Below are 17708 nucleotides of genomic sequence, written 5' to 3' on the forward strand. Positions count from 1 at the left end.
ACACACACACACACACACACACACACACACACACACTGGAACTTCGGTTACTGATTACCTCCCTTTTTGAGCAAATCGGTTTTCGAACGAAATTTTGAACTCATTACTGCTTCGGTTGCGATACCATAATGCAGTTCTAGATCAAAGTACAGTAAAATCCCTCTTATCCGGCATTCGAGTATCCGGCAGCTTCAAGTATCCGGCACATTTTTCCCCGAGCCTTAAAATCAATAAAAAATCAATGTGTACTCATAAAATCGATTAAAATTCCCGTGAGAGGCATACTTTGTCCCTTCACCACCAGAGTGCACTGCTTTGCGCCATCCGCAGCCCACTGCACTGTGTTTACTCAGTTACTCAGTCCCGCGTGTGCACTGTTTATCGCCTGACGCCTTCATCATGCCTAAAGTTGTAGAAAAGAGGAAGCGTGTTGTGCTTACACTTAAGCAGCTGATCAGATCAGCTGCTGATTAAGATCAGCTGATCTTTGTTATGGTAAGATGCGTGAGTGTTGGGTGGTGATTGTGGACATAATTTCGCTTCTATTCAAGTATCCGGCAATATTCAAGTATCCGGCATGTCGGCGGTCCCGTTGATGCCGGATAAGAGGGATTTTACTGTACTTGATTTCAAATATTAAAAGACATAGCAAAAGCTGCCGTTTATTACTAATTCATAATTTCTATAAATATTTACTTCGTTTTCATATATTTCGAGACACAGAGTGTAAGACAGTAATTCAATCTTGGAAATAAGGTAAATGTGATCCCGTCGAAAAGCCTCGATGTAAACAAACAGTTTCCGGCGCTCAGGAGTTAAAGCTAGTCACTTGTGGCTCTCTCGATGACCTCTATTGCCATCACTACTGCACAACTGCATTTTTACAGTAGCTTTTCTCAGCAGCAAGATATCGAAGTGTTATGATCACCTTCATTTTGGCAGTGAGTGAGTTGCTCCTTTTTGTAAGGCTTGTTGCTCCTCTGTAAGGCTTCCTTCACTAAATCGGTGACAAAGAGAATATCTGTACGGTCTAAACAGTATCTTCTAATGAGTTCTGTGTCACTAAGTTCATTTCAATACATCTTTTCTGGATAAATCATTTGTGAGCTGGAGATGCTATGAAGCATCCATCTTGACTATGAAAGCATCTGTTATAAGCCGCTAAGACAGTGTAGACTGGAGTCTGGAGATGGATTAATTCATTTTACATTGATTCCTATGGGGAAATAATTTCGGTTTTCGAACACTTTGGATTTCGAACGGCATTCAGGAACGATTTAAGATCTAGAACAGAGGTTCCACCGTGTGTGTGTATATATATATATATATATATATATATATATATATATATATATATATATATATATATATATATATATATATATATATATATATATATATATATATATATATTTATTTATTTATTTTTTTTTTTTTTCAGATGGAGATGGTAATTATTTCATGATTACTGAAACCACTGGGGAGGTAAGGAGGAATAAAGACATAGACCGTGAGAAACTCTTGGAAAACGGCATCTCGTCCCTCTCGTTGACAATCACTGCAAAGGAATACCGGCCTAACGGCACGGAAGGGGAGAAACCTAACGACGTTCAGCAGGTTAGTTGTGTTACGATCACAGGAAAAAGCAGTGACCATTGTTTACGTATTTCCTCTCTCTCTCTCTCTCTCTCTCTCTCTCTCTCTCTCTCTCTCTCTCTCTCTCTCTCTCTCTCTCTCTCTCTCTCTCTCTCTCTCTCTCTCTCTCTCTCTCTCTCTCTCTCTCTCTCTCTCTCTCTCCTCTCTATATATATATATATATATAAAAGGGCTCAGCCTTTCATTTGTTGCTGCAGAGAACCACCGTCATCATACTGGACTGCAACGACAACGAACCAAAGTTCAACAGCGATTCATATGCAGTTGAAATGGATGAATTGACTCAAGATTCCCGTGACCAGGAATTGAATCTGGAAATAGTAGTATCAGATATGGATGAGGTAAGGTAAACAAGTGATTATTTTCCTCCCTGACTTTAAATTGATGTGCCGTACAAAATTCCATATTCATATGGAAAAAACAATATCTTATGTGGAATTATCTCTCTCTCTCTCTCTCTCTCTCTCTCTCTCTCTCTCTCTCTCTCTCTCTCTCTCTCTCTCTCTCTCTCTCTCTCTCTCTCTCTCTCTCTCTCTCTCTCTCTCTCTATATATATATATATATATATATATATATATATATATATATATATTATATATATATATATATATATATATATATATATATATATATATATATATATATATATATATATATATATATATATATATATATATATATATATATATATATATATATATATATATATGATGGAAAGGTGGCCCACAAAGGATACTTGAGCTTTCCATCACCAGAATCTCATACGCTTTATATTTATGCCCGGAATCATGCCAATTCTGTCCCCCAACATGTCAGAACTCCTTCATTAATAGAAAATGTCAAAATCTTTCAAGATCTAACTCCCCTCGTGACTTCTGGTACCTAGCCAAAAAAAAAAAAAAATCCCCAATAAATATGCTTCTTCATCTTTTCCTCCTTTATTTCAACCTGATGGCACCACTGCCATCTGATCTATTTTTAAAGCTGAACTCTTCGCTCAAACTTTTGTTAGAAATTCTACCTTGGATGATTCAGGGCTTGTTCCTCCCTCTCCTATGACTACTTCATCCTACCCATTAAAATCCTTCGCAGTGATCTATCCTCAACAAGAAGATATTAAACATCTATCACTTCACAACCCTCTATCTGATAACCAGTATGGGTTCCATCAAGGCCGCTCTACTGCTGCTCTTTTGGCTTTCCTTACTGAGACATGGTCATCCTCTTTTAGAGATCTTGGTGAAACTTTTGCTGTTGCCTTAGACGCATCAAAAACTTTTGATAGAGTCTGGCACAATGCTTAGATTTCTAAACTACTCTCCTACGGCTTCTATCCTTCTCTCCGTAACTTCAGCTCAAGTGCCCTTTCTGACCGTTCTGTCGTTGCTGTGGTAGACGGTCACTGTTCTTCTAAGTCTATTAACAGTGGTGTTCCTCAGGGTTCTCTCTTGTCACCCACTCTCTTCCTATCACTCATCAATGATTTCCTAAACCAAAGTTCTTGTCCTATCCACTCCTACGCTGATGATACCACGCTGCACTTTTCCGTGTCTTTTCCTAAACGTCCAACCCTTCAGAAAGTAAACAGTTCACGCAGGGCTGAGGTGCTGATTCTGTAGAGTGGCCTTATCCGTCCATGTATGGAGTATGCTTCTTCACATGGGGGCGTTCCAGTCATACCGCTACTTTAAACAGGATGGAACAAAAAGCTTTTCGTCTTATCAACTCCTCTCCTCTGACTGTCTTCAGCCTCTTTCTCATCGCAGCAATGTTGCATCTCTTGCTATCTTTTATCGTTATTTTCAAGCAAACTGTTCTTCTGATCTTGCTAACTGCATACCTCCCCTCCTCTCACAGCGTCACTGCACCAGACTTTCTTCTTTCTCTCATCCCTATTCTGTCCACCTCTCTAATGCAAGAGTTAACCAGTATTCTCAATCATTCATTCTTTTCTCTGGTAAACTCTAGAACTCCCTACCTGTTTCTGTATTCCCTCCTTCCTATGACTTGAACTCTTTCAAGGAGGAGGTTTCAAGAGGTTTCAGTGATTCTCTTGATGTCTCTTTTGGGACTGGTGCTTAAGTGGATTTTTTACGTTTTTTTTTTGCCCTTGGCCAGTGACCCTCTTACATAAAAAAAAAAAAAAAAAAAAAAAAAAAAAAAAAAAAAAAAAAAAAAATATATATATATATATATATATATATATATATATATATATATATATATATATATATATATATATATATATATATATATATATATATATATATATATATATATATATATATATATATATACGAGTATATATAAGAAAGTATATACGCACAGCATTCTTTTATTTTTGGTTACATTTCGTAAAAACAATCCCATCTTTGGACCGTCAACTAAAACATTAAAAGCCTTTCTTCTTTGAAAGAATAGAGGAAGCGACTTATGTGCCGGCCTTGCAGTGGAGAGTAGTAAGCTCCTGTACACCAACATATGAACACACACTATCTCGCCGTGACGAGATGCATTTTTCCAGAAAAGTAACCGAGAATAAAGGAATGCTGCCATCACTGTGCGTCTGCACTCTTCTTTTACCACCCATTCTACTTTTCCTGCTACTTAAACAACACCTTGCTATGATAATGCCACATGTATTTTCTTGCAGGGCATCAATGGCTCCTTCAAACTGACTACCAGTGATCCTGACCACTTGATCATTGCTCCGGAGAAGGGAAAGCAATCGGAGAAAGTTACCTTGACTGCCCGTTGGAAACCCAGTCAAAATAACCTCTTCGACTACGAAGACAGGCAAGACAAAACCTTAGAGTTCACGGTAAGTTGTGTGTCAGGCGTGTGTCAATGACGGCATTGTTTCATATTCCAACGGTCAATTATTTTTAGAAGGGAGGTCTGACTGGGCTGTGGGATGTTGACTATTCGTAAAATGTATATTTTCTTGTTTAAAAAAATAGCTGACAGGTCGTGATCGTAGCTAATTATATATATATATATATATATATATATATATATATATATATATATATATATATATATATATATATATATATATATATATATATATATATATATATATATATATATATATATATATATATATATATAAACACACACTAGTACATATATATTATACGATAGTACATAGGCGCAGCTACGTGGAATTAGTATTGTTTTCCTTCTTGCTTTTCTTCACGGTTTGCATGTCCTCAGATAACAGCAACAGAGGACGCGAACAAGAGTCACACAAATACCGCTAATATTGCCATCACCCTGCATGACGTCAATGACTGTTTCCCAGTCTTTGATAAACCTTCCTACGCTGTGAACGTGAGTGAAATCACACCCAAGTATTCTTTCCTGCTGAGTGTGGCAGCAGAGGACGGAGACATCAGCGAAAATTTCGGCACGCCAAGTATCAGGTGAAAGAGAGTATCTATCATTTATTTCAGTCTTATGGTATGTGTTGAGTCCCTAAATCCGTGCAACACAAGCCATCTCTTCCAAATTTCCTCTCATTTCCTTCAATGTTTGCCTTTCAGGTACAAACTCGAATCCTCCTGCACCTACAAGTTTGATATTGACAGCGTGTCTGGAAATGTGACCTTGAATAATGAACTGGATTACGACGACGGAAGTGCTGACAGAGAAATCCACTGCAACGTCATGGCTACAGACTTAAATGGATCAGGTTTAACAGGCCAATCAGAAATCATAATCACTGTTCTTGACGAGGTGGACGAACCCCCTATGATGGACGTAAGTGTCTGAAGTGAAAAGTGGACAGTACTGGTGTCTTGTGTTTTCTGTATAGAAGTCAGTGCATCATGAGCGAACATGATCAATAGGTTTCTTTATTCTATGGAATCTGTCAAATATTAGGCACTCCTACATCACAAGTTTACCTGACTACAGCTATTCACCTGCCGGCATGTGCTAAAGGTTTCTTCTTCCTGATTTTTCTTGCATTAATATCAGTGTTTCACAGGAGAAAGAAATTCTTATGGCCGTTGAAGAAAAAAGTCAAGGAAAAGTGGTTGGTAGTTTCACCGTCACCGACTTGGACAACGACGCAGACATTGACTTCAGAATCCTATCGCATGTTTGTACGGGGGACATATCAACGCTGGGAGACATTGACAAGTGAGTAGGTGGCAATGTGTGTGGCTAGATGTGACGAGCAGGATGGACAAGAAGTTGTGAATATAATAGGGTAATGGTAGAGTGCAATGGTAGTGTGGCTAAATAGAAAGTAGAAACAACTTGAGTAAACGCAAGACTGTGTTTAGACATATGAGCCTCGCACCTATGTATTTGCCGTGGGCCTCAACGTATACAACACACGCTCACGAATGTATAACTGTATGCGGCAGATGGGAGGAGCGCTCTCTCTCTCTTTCTCTCTCTCTCTCTCTCTCTCTCTCTCTCTCTCTCTCTCTGAATTAAGCTTCTGGTAAATCTATTATAATTTGTAACATATGTAGTATAATTTGTAAGAGATGGCACTCACGCTACTCCTGCATGGGAAGTAGTCACCCTCATGGTACTCCACGTCTGAAGAGCCTTGATTATTGTGTCGCCCAATGCAAATGTTGGAGTCAGTATTACCCAAACCGTCTTATTTTTTTTATTTTATTTTATTTTATTTTATTTTTATTTTTTTTTGTAGATGGTTCGAAGTGGTGGTAGACGCTCGAAACCATCCTAAATACCGGGGGATTGTGAACGTGATTGGTGCTCCTGACCGTGAAACATGCAACGAAGTCACCCTCACCATCATAGCAGTCGATAAGAATACTGTGAAAAACGCTGATAACGCTACTGGTATGTGTGTGTGTGTGTGTGTGTGTGTGTGTGTGTGTGTGTGATGAAAATAAAGAACATTTACACATCACAACACAATTCTCTTGCATGCAGGGCTTGTAATGATGCCTGCAGAATAATAACCAAGACGTGCTAGTGACTGTATGTTCTCATTCATTCCATCGTGCAGGTACTGTCATCATCACTATCACGGATGTAAAGGACGAGCTGCCTCAAATCGTGGGTGACTATACAAATTTGAATATCGACGAGTTTGATGAGCTCCAGCAACCACCCCCTCCAAATAACGTCAATATCTTCACACTGACAGTGACAGACCCGGACGAAGGTGACACCATCAACCTCAGCGTCAGGTGTGTGGGGTCAGCAGGGCGGCCTACCACCGTCACGCCCAGTGCTCTGTGTGCTTATTGCCTTGTTTCAGTTAAGAACAGAAGAACATAAGAAAATGAGGCAAGCTGCAAGAAGCCATCAATCCTACACGTGGCAGTCCCTATATGAAACATACCTGTCTATTTTCACCTATCATCAACATTCATAAATTTGTTTAATCTTTTCTTAAAGCTCCATAATGACTCAGCACCAATAACCTGACTACTGAGTCTATTCCATTCATCCACTACTCTATTTGAGAACTAATCTCTTCCTATCTCTTTTTCAAATCTAAAATTTTCAAGTTTGAAACTATTATTTCTTGTTCCCTATTGATTACTAATACTGATCATGAAAAATTTGCTTACGTCACGTTTATCTCCTTAAAACCTCTATAAGGCCTCTTCTGAACTTACGTCTAGTTATACAGAAACTTGCGAAAAGAACTGCAATGCTGTGCACATATAAGTGAAAAACATGTTATCTAAATTTAGAATACCTGTTTATTAAAATCACTTTTTTATTTATTTAATGTTAAGTGGCGTCTTATATTGTTAACAAAAGCCCAAATCTAGGAAGACTGCTGAGATAACCCTTTTTATGATGGAGTATTCCCCCTTACAGCAAAGGAGGGAACAAAGTGGAGCTATCACAAACAGAAGTGACCGTTGCCCCGGGGCAGCAGGCGCAGGTGCAAGTTAGGACGAAAAATTATGCTGATATCAATCGGGAAGAGGATGAAACCATCGAAGTCGAAATCGAGCTTACAAATCCTACTAGACAAGATGCAAAGAAAGAAAATGTGCGTTGTGTTGTGTTGTAGTGTGTGTGTGTGTGTGTGTGTGTGTGTGTGTGTGTGTGTGTGTGTGTGTGTGTGTGTGTGTGTGTGTGTGTGTGTGTGTGTGTGTGATGAAAATAAACTATTTTTACACACCACTTCACTAACGTTGTCAATCTTTGAAACTAAGTTCTTATTTTCTTTACAGTTTATCATCAAGATAAATGACCTAAACGACAAGATACCAACAATAAATTCACACCTATGTGACAATAGTTTCCCTCTTCTGGAGGACGATGGATCGGGGTCTGTTAACAATACCCTCATCTTCACTATAACCGCAACAGATGAAGACATTGAAAGTAAGAATACCCCCCCCCCCTCTCTCTCTCTCTCTCTCTCTCTCTCTCTCTCTCTCTCTCTCTCTCTCTCTCTCTCTCTCTCTCTCTCTCTCTCTCTCTCTCTCTCTCTCTCTCTGTTACATGTTCTTGTCAAAAGTAACCACTGGATGAATGCAGGAAAAACTCGTCCATACTATCCATACTAAAATAAAAACAAATTGAAAACCGAAAGTAATTGAAGAAGCTCATATTCATATATATATATATATATATATATATATATATATATATATATATATATATATATATATATATATATATATATATATATATATATATATGATCTTCTGTATTGACTTATCAATCAAGTTTAACTTTTCAGTTCATTCTGTATTTGATTGTGGATGACGCATTTTTTTTTTTTTTTTTCTGTATTCATCCAATGGTTTCCATGTGGAATGATAATGCACGCCTCTATTAGCACCTCTCTCACACATGTACTCCTCTAAACTATGATTCCTAATTCAAAGTTGCTTTTCGCCCATGTTAGCCCTTAGAATAATACACTTACTCACACACACACACTGTTTATATTCCTTACTCTTCAACCTCCAAATACAGAAAACCACGGTAAACCATTTTGGTGCATTAATTTCACCCTTTCCACCACTCCATCTATTCACACAGGTGCCCAAGTTGCATTTTCCATACGAGAATTTTCATTGGTCTCGCCTATCTATTTGTCATACACTTCCAGTACACTATGTCTTTTCTGAAGAGGTACTTTTTCTAGAAATTTTCCATCTCATATTTTGCTAAGGAGCTTCTATCAATTCCGATATATTTGTCTCGTCTGCGCCAGTTTCTTCCCATCTCCAAGATGCTTACTCAACATATATGGCACGGTTCTGTGCACATTGCTGTGGGTGGAATAAAAATCTTTTCCGCGTCATCAATTCTCTTCCTTTGACTGACTCTTCAACTTATCACTCACCATAGCACTGTTGCATTTCTTGTTATCTTCTACTAATATTTCCATGGTTGTGTGTGTGTGTGTGTGTGTGTGTGTGTGTGTGTGTGTGTGTGTGTGTGGCTAGGAAGTAAAATCTCTTTCTTACAAACGAGTCTGAACGCCACTGCTACCTGAGTGTTGTTTAAGCAATACACAAACTAAACAATGCATCAACTATGTTACCACCTCGTTTCTGTGTCATATATACACACACACACATAACAAAGGAGAAAGAGAGAGAGAGAGAGAGAGAGAGAGAGAGAGAGAGAGAGAGAGAGAGAGAGAGAGAGAGAGAGAGAGAGAGAGAAATTGTATATCTGAATTAATAGATACATTCGCTAACACTCCTTCACTCTCCGCCACAGGTCCTTACAACATCGTGTCTTACTATCTGATGAATACTCAAAATCCCAACTCGAAAGACCAGCGGACACCTTTCATGGTGGATGCGACAACAGGTAAGTTTTACCTCTTTTATTTTTTTTATTTTCTTTACACACATGGGCGGCAGACAGAGGGAAAATAAATTCAGGAAAAAAAGTCTGTTAATTGTCCCTCCCCCAAAAAAATAAGGAATGAATTCCAAAAGAAGAATCTATTCAGGGATGGAGATGTCTTGAAACTCCGCTCTTAAAGAAGGTCGAATCGCTGGATGGGAGAAATATAATTTACAGTAAAGAGTTCCAGAGTTTATCAGTAAAGGAGAAGAATGTGTAAAGGTACTAGTTAACTCTTGCCTTAGGGAGGTGGACAGAGAGTGAACAAAATGTTTTGTGCAGCGCGGCCGCAGAATAGGGGACGGCAAGTTAAGAAGGGCAGTGAGAATGAAAAGAGTGATAGAATATAGCAAGATATGCAGTAGTGCGGCGAAGCAAGCGAGGTTGAGGAGAGTCAGTCAGAAAAGGGGCGTTCATAAAACGAAAAGCTTTTCATTTCACCTTATAAAGAAGAAAGAGTGAAGCTTCTCCCATCTCATGTTTGAAAGGTATATATAGTCAATTCACATACTGAGCAAGTAATTGTGAGGTGAAGAAAAGATGACGCAGACGACGCTGGACACCGTACTTCTTAGAGGGTATTTTAGCAGGAGAAGCGATATGAAATTTCCAGTTTAGAGTTTTAGTAAGGGACAGAACAGACCATGAGTGTTCAATGTAGAAGCCAGCAAAGTCATGTCACTGAAGAAGAGAGGATAGTTGTCTGGAAGACTGTGTCGAGGTTTTGAGGCAATGAACAAAAGAAGGTCATTTCTGTCTCATTCTGAAATTAGAGGAAAATCAGAAGCCAAACATTCTTAGGCATCCCCTCATGGATTTTCTAATTCCTCCAGTGCTGGACGTCTGAAAACTAACATAGAAAAGTGGTGAGTAGAGTCATCAACATAAGAGGGGATATTAGAACTGAAGAGGAAAAGCGTGATAGGACAAAACTCTGTGGAACATCTCTGTTAATTGAAAAGAGGAAATTTGAGACAAAGGAGCAGAGAAAGGGATAAACAACATAGAAGAAAACCTTAGTAATTAAGGCTTTGTTCCAAGAAGCCATTTATTCCTTTTACATATCTTAGACAACAGCAAACCTTGAAAACAGGATGACTAAGATTGAGAGAGGAGAGCCAGAAGATCACTAGTAGATCTCCTTTTATGGAAGTCATACTGTCGGTCAAAGAGAGGGTTCTGACTAATGAGAGGTCTCTCTGAATCATCTTTGGACCCTTTTCTGGGGCTGGTATCTTAGTGGGTCTTTTTCTGTTGGATTTTTGTTGCTCTTGGCCGGTGTCCCTCCTACATAAAAAAAAAAATCATCACAAGCTTTTATAGCGAAAAAAAAAAAAAAATGAAATGAAATAATGTGTAAATAGTAAACAGAGTGAGTGACAGGCCAGAGCTCTGTATTAACACCACAAAACCATAGAAAAAGCTTCTCAACGGAAAGAGGCTCTTCCTGAAAACCACGTGATCCCTTCACCCATTCTTGAGGCATCATTATCTATACCTCAGTGAAATTTGTTCTCAAGGAATGACATCTGTATTTGATTTATAGTAAGAAAAAATATTTAAGGCACTGGCAGGTAAGGGTACGGTGGCTGCAAGGGGCATGTGCACACGTGATATTTCCGTGGTATTTCAGTTTAAATTCTAATCGTGTTAAGGAACAGTTTTCACGCCTTATGAAATTTTCTTCCAGGACAAGTGACAGTGTTTCTGACTGAGGAAAATACCCTGGATCGAGAACGGGATCTAGATTGGGAGCTCAATTTCAAGGCCCGTGACCAGTGTCAAGCCCCTGAACGAGAAGATACGAACTGCGAGGGTGAGTGACTTTCTTTTATGTTTTTTTTTTCCTTCTCCTCCTCTTCGTATTCTCTCTTCTTCATATTACTGAATGCCTATCCTTAATCAAGGTGAACTGAGGATCCGATGGATGATATCGAAGAACAGCAGGTACATAATGATGATACAGGAAGAAAAGAAAGGGATTTGTTGGACGCGTCACGACATAAAGTCACCTAGTTCCTTGCATACAACACTTTGTTATAAGAAGGAAAATTATCTTGAATCTGACTACCGTGCACTGAAATCACTAATGAAATATTACATGTTTCTGATGCCCGTGTCTGCAGCTTCTGCGCAATAAAACAAGAGGGTGGACATAAGTACTTACTTGCCCAAGCCATTGCAACATTTTCATGTTAAGCAGCTGTCATATCACTGTAAACCTTCCTAAACACACACACACACACACACACACACACACACACACACACACACACACACACACACACACACACACACACACACAGGCAGGCATGAAAATCAATAATCATATTTCCGATATCATTTACTTTACTGAAAAGTTTAGATTAAGTTTGGTTTGGTTAGGTTACTGAAGATTGAGTTTAACCAGTCAAACATACTAAATAGATTTGTAAGCAACTTTGCTTTATAAAACTTTTAAGCTTATTAAAATTTTAAATCTACTTTATACATATATTTCTGTATTATTTATTTTTAAGGATACATGAGTAATTGAATAAAATGAATCGACAATAACGTTAGCAGACCAAACCTAACCTTTACCACTAAAAAAATAATATCGTAAATATGATTACATAAATATTCTCTCTCTCTCTCTCTCTCTCTCTCTCTCTCTCTCTCTCTCTCTCTCTCTCTCTCTCTCTCTCTCTCTCTCTCTGTGTGTGTGTGTGTGTGTTTATATATATATATATATATATATATATATATATATATATATATATATATATATATATATATATATATATATATATGCATACGTAATTATATACAGACGTAATTATATACAGTACTTGTCTTCACTCTCGTGTAGGTATACAGGTGAGGGAATGGGGATGTGTGGTAAGTGAGCACTGCCAAAAACAAGGAAACATTTATAGAAGATGAAAATGACCAGTTCCACTTTACTCTTTCCCCAGTGAATTCCAGTGAGCTGTGTAAGGTCACCATCATTGTAGGGGACGTCAACGACAATAATCCTCGAGACTTGACATGGAAACCAGCCGACAAGTACCTTACGGTCGATGACTTCCTCAAAAACGTGAGTCAATCAGCAAACAAAGCAGTACACATTGATATAAAGCATATCTTTTAGGTAACAGTCCATCATGTCAACCTGCGCAATTCATGTTGAACATCAGGTTGAAATAAAAAGGGGGAAAGGTGAAGAAGAAAAGTTGTTGATTGCCTATTTTTTTCAGAAATTTCAAAATGCAGGGGAAATTTAATGATATCCTAATGATTATCATAATGTCTAATATCTAATGTCATTTCTACAGGATCTGCAACCATTCCATTGTACAGATGAAGCTCAGGTGGTGCTATACACTGTGTCCCTCATCTCTTTGCAAGGGCATAAAAAATCCAACGAAACTTTTCCTTCCCATCTTCTTAAATTTTCCGACTTTCCTTGTATTGCAGGGCACGGAGCTCAAATACATACTGGAGGCAGAAGACGACGACAGCGGCACGAACGCCGCCCTCACTTATGAGGTGCTCGGTACCTTCAGTGTCACAGATGGAGAGGATAAGGACCTGTTTTATGCACTAAGCGACAGCGACACCTGCAGGTTAATATTATTTTTCATTTATATCAGTGAGTTTGGCTTAAAAGACTATGTATGCATTTTTTTTACTTGGCTATCAGAAAAATCCTGCTGATAACATACATTACTGACAGAAGTAGAGGTATGGATAGAGAGAAGTACGATGACGACGCCGACGGTAGTGAGGAGGAGGAAGAGGAAGAGGAGGAGGAGGAGGAGGAGGAGGAGGAGGAGGAGGAGGAGGAAGGGACAAGTAGAAAGTGACAATATGGGAAAATGAAATGGAGAGTGTGATTATCCCTCGCACCTTGTCTTCCTTCCACAGACTGCACGCCAAGACGAACTTTGAGGGCATGATGTTAACTGGATGGTACTATATCGTGATACAGGTAAGTACTGAGCCTCATTTTTCTTATCTCACCTTTTCCATCAATTGCAACCACAGAATTTAAAATATGGTGCAATATGCAACTAGTTACACACACACACACACACACACACACTCTTGAACGTATACAAGTATAATATCAGTATTTAAAGTTGTAATTCAGATTTGTGCTGTAAAGTGCTCCTTCTTTCCATTATTGAGCTCATGTGTTGACTCTCTCTCTACAACAATATCAGGCAAAAGATGGTGGAGGTCTGAAAACTGACTTCAATGTTAGCTTACAAGTTGTTGACGGTAATGATCAACCTCCCCAATTCACGCTGAGTGGGTGCGAGGGTGAAGAAGCTGACAACATTATCAGGATGCAGGAAGTAAGTAATGCATGTACAGAATTCAGTACTAAACCCAGCTTAAGGCCGGTGCTTAAAAGTACTAAGTGCGGCAAACATTCAAACTATCTTCTAATGCTATATACTAGGGAAAGTTTATCAATATATAAACATAATTGGTTAAAGAATCATTTTCTGTCTCGGGCATAATGTAGAATTAAAGATTAGAGACGAACATGTTAATCTTTCCAATAAATTTCAATAAGACTCTCATCGTAGACATAAAATAATCGGTGAATTAATAATCATTTGCTTGAATTATAACGCAGTAACAGAATTCATGATTTTAAAATGTTTTTACTGAAAGGAAACTGTTTGTTTGTACTGAAAGGAAAAGCAATAGTTTACAATGGAAGGATTTTTCTTGTACTGATAGAATTTTGTTTATTTGTACCGCTAGAAAATTCTTTGCTTGCACTGGTAGGAAACTGCTTATTTGTACTGAGAAGAAACAGTTTGCACTAGTAGGAAACTGTTTGTACTGGTAGTAAACTATCTGTTTGCACTGCCATGAGACAGATTTTTTTTTTGTTTTTCTACTCCTACGAAACTGTTCGCGTGTCCTTGTAGGAAACGGTTTGGCTGTACTGGTAAGAACTTTCTCATTAACAGCGAAGAAAAGCCAATTTTACAACATTGCAGGGTGACTACCAACCAGGGGTGAACGGTACTCCCTCCATCATGCCGGTACGGTGCTTGAAGCCAAACGGAATCCCCTTCAAGATCAGAATCACAGACGCAGACATAGACCTCGAAAACAAAGAAGTGAAAGTGGAGATCGACATATCGAACTCCACTGTCGAAAACGCTAAAAATGGAAACGCAGAGGGTACATAATGTTTTATTTTTATTTATTTTCTTATATCTATACCTCCATCCATCCCTCCTTTCTTTCTTCTTCCCATTCTCTCTCTCTCTCTCACACACACACACACACACACACACACACACACACACACACACACACACACACACACACACACTTAATAGCAGCCCTGCAGTGTGAATGGTGCTTTGCCGCTTGTAACACCATGCATACGCGATTCGTTTCCTGCCAGTTCGTGGCGGAATACCAATATGAAATGCTTTGTGCGAAAAAGGAGAAAGGAGAGCATGAACTTGTTTGTCAAGATTGTAGAGTTTCGTTTCAAGTTCTTTATGTTTTCTGAGAGAGAGAGAGAGAAAGAGAGAGAGAGAGAGAGAGAGAGAGAGAGAGAGAGAGAGAGAGAGAGAGAGAGAGAGAGAGAGAGAGCGGGGGTGTGGTCACATGAGCATACCTACGTAGACTAGACTTGTATATTGTTTGTCTCTTGCCCCCAAAAGGACCGAATTCCTTTATTCTCCAGAACAACTGAAGTACTGGAGCCTGGATCAAAGCACGTGCATGATGAACTGCGACGTTCAGCTTTATCTTTCACACGAGATTGACCGAGAGAAGGGAACAGCATACAATGTAAGCTACTTCTGACGCACAATACTGTTCGTTCTTTCCAGAGAGTTAACTCAAAACAATAAAGCCTATATGATTATCGTCTTCTTTCCAGCTTTCTCTGCATGCCAAAAACACGGATCAGTCATCACTTCAGGAGAGCTGGACTATGGTGCGGGTGGTAGTGACCAATAGAAAAGAATATGATCCTTATTTCTGTTTAGAGGGAAACTGCTCCTACGTTGTGTACATGCCCGGTGAGTACGCACGCTTCCTCTTGGACCCGTCGTCAGGGTGACGTCTACAGATTCACGGGTAACGTAAGGAGCTTTAGGTAATAAAAGGAGGAGGAGGAGGAGGAGGAAGAGAAGAAGAAGAAGAAGAAGAAGAAGAAGAAGGAAAAAAGAAAAAGAAAAAAAAAGAGAGAAATTCAGCTAATATATATGAACGCGTTTGTTGCAAGTAGTGATAGAAAATCAACATAATCGTTATTTTTCATCAAATAAGTAACATATCGAACTAAAATCCCATGTTCACAATTTTTCATGTTCTCATGTTCATCGATCCTATTCATGACAGATACCACATTGGGCTCCATTCGAGAGAGAGATAGAGAGAAATTATATATATATATATATATATATATATATATATATATATATATATATATATATATATATATATATATATATATATATATATATATATATATATATATATATATATATATATATATATATATATATATATATATATATATATATATATATATATCCAAAACTAATGTGGAGCTGCAAGATGATTCTTGTCTAGAGTGTGGCAGCGGGAGGTTCTTCTTACCAATCATTATCACATTATTATCACATCATTATCATTATTCACACTTTACTTGAAGCAATAACTTATTCTACAAGTAGATTAGGTCAGTGTAACTCGAACTACAGAGTTATGGAGACAGTGCGTGTTTTGTTTTTTGTTTTTTTCACTCGGCCTCTTGTGTTCCTTGGTGGACTAACTTATCGGCATGTAATAACTTCAATATGAAAGGCGGCGGTTGACTTACTTGTACTGTGCTCTGAACTAAATATACTCGTATTTTGTGATCTGGACCATACATACTATGTGGTCGAGTTGCTGGGAATATTACGCATCAATCTGAAAATAAGACATTCCTCTATAATTGACACAGAAAACGAGCCTAACGCTGAGGTATTCTTCATGGAAGCGACAGATTTGGATAACATCGACACAGGTGAAGATGATGATCCGGTTGAAGAAGTGTTCTATTTCATCAAGGGTGAGCATGGCTTGTTTCTCATGTCCTCCTCCTCTTTAGGAACACAAGGTACTAGTGCACAAAGTTAGCTGCTCAGTACACACACACACACACACACACACACACACACACACACACACACACACACACACACACACACACACACACACACACACACACACACACACACACGTGAGAAGGCCTTGTCCTTACGGAACCTTATGTTGTAGGGAAAGTTAAATCTCGGGAAGCACAATTCCATCTTGAGACCTGACAAACGCCTAGCAGAATTTAGACTTACTTTGTATAAAAGATACGTGGATGATTGATTTGTTTTGTTTAAAGAAAAAAAAACACGTAAATGAATTTCTTGAATGCTTGGATAACAAAATAAGAACATTTCTTTTACTACAGAAGAAAAGAATAAACTCCCTACCTTCTTTGGATAACAAAATAACCTACCTTCTTTAGATAACAAAATAAGAACATTTCTTTTACTACATAAGAAAAGAATAAACTCCCTACCTTCTTTGACATATTAACAATTAAGAACAATCAACATTTCATCACTGATGTTTACAGAAAAAAAAAAAAACACCTTCACATCACTTATCACAAATGTTCCTCATGGAGTTCATAGGATTAGGCATTAATTTTCCATCAATCGTTATCCCAGCTATCATTGAGATAAATGTCCAAAAAATGTTTTTATCTAATGTCTTCTCTTATAATTATACCCCATCCATAAATGCAAACAACTAATGTACATAAGATTTCCCTCCCATAGCCATTATAGTTACCCCATTAAGAGTTCCTTGGAGAGATTATTAAAGTTGAATTTTCCTAACATGTCCTTTAGATCTATTTTTACAAATCACAATACGGATGGATAATTTTTAAATAAATAGATACTTTGCCCAAGCATTGGGCAAAGTATCGAACGCCGTATATCCTTGCATGTGTCTTTACTGGTGAGTAGTATTTAGGTATCATGTCTAGAATCCTCAGATTGAAGATGTTCGAATACAAAAGCTAATCTCTCAGAATTGATAAAGCCATAACTAATCAGTTTTCTAATATTAAGGAACAAGCAATAGCACTACATCATTATATAAAAGAGCTCAGAATAGCTGAATCCCTGTTAATCAATCAATATAAA

General features: G+C 38.2%; 1 protein-coding gene across 1 annotated transcript in view; it reads left to right on the top strand.

Annotated features, from left to right (window-relative positions):
- Nucleotides 1-17708, top strand: part of LOC135107656 (cadherin-23-like) — a 37120-nt gene that overhangs the window by 9697 nt on the left and 9715 nt on the right. Inside the window, exons 8-27 of the mRNA XM_064017762.1 lie at nt 1442-1617; nt 1854-1997; nt 4310-4477; nt 4873-5081; nt 5202-5418; nt 5648-5802; nt 6329-6483; nt 6653-6836; nt 7480-7657; nt 7842-7995; nt 9352-9444; nt 11174-11299; nt 12441-12562; nt 12943-13091; nt 13393-13456; nt 13692-13826; nt 14487-14673; nt 15191-15297; nt 15389-15530; nt 16463-16570. Coding sequence (XP_063873832.1) covers nt 1442-1617; nt 1854-1997; nt 4310-4477; nt 4873-5081; nt 5202-5418; nt 5648-5802; nt 6329-6483; nt 6653-6836; nt 7480-7657; nt 7842-7995; nt 9352-9444; nt 11174-11299; nt 12441-12562; nt 12943-13091; nt 13393-13456; nt 13692-13826; nt 14487-14673; nt 15191-15297; nt 15389-15530; nt 16463-16570 — 2973 coding nt within the window. The remainder of the gene's footprint in view (nt 1-1441; nt 1618-1853; nt 1998-4309; nt 4478-4872; nt 5082-5201; nt 5419-5647; nt 5803-6328; nt 6484-6652; nt 6837-7479; nt 7658-7841; nt 7996-9351; nt 9445-11173; nt 11300-12440; nt 12563-12942; nt 13092-13392; nt 13457-13691; nt 13827-14486; nt 14674-15190; nt 15298-15388; nt 15531-16462; nt 16571-17708) is intronic.

This window comes from Scylla paramamosain, chromosome 15 (genome assembly GCF_035594125.1).
Source record: "Scylla paramamosain isolate STU-SP2022 chromosome 15, ASM3559412v1, whole genome shotgun sequence".
Classification (NCBI taxonomy): Eukaryota; Metazoa; Arthropoda; class Malacostraca; order Decapoda; family Portunidae; genus Scylla; species Scylla paramamosain.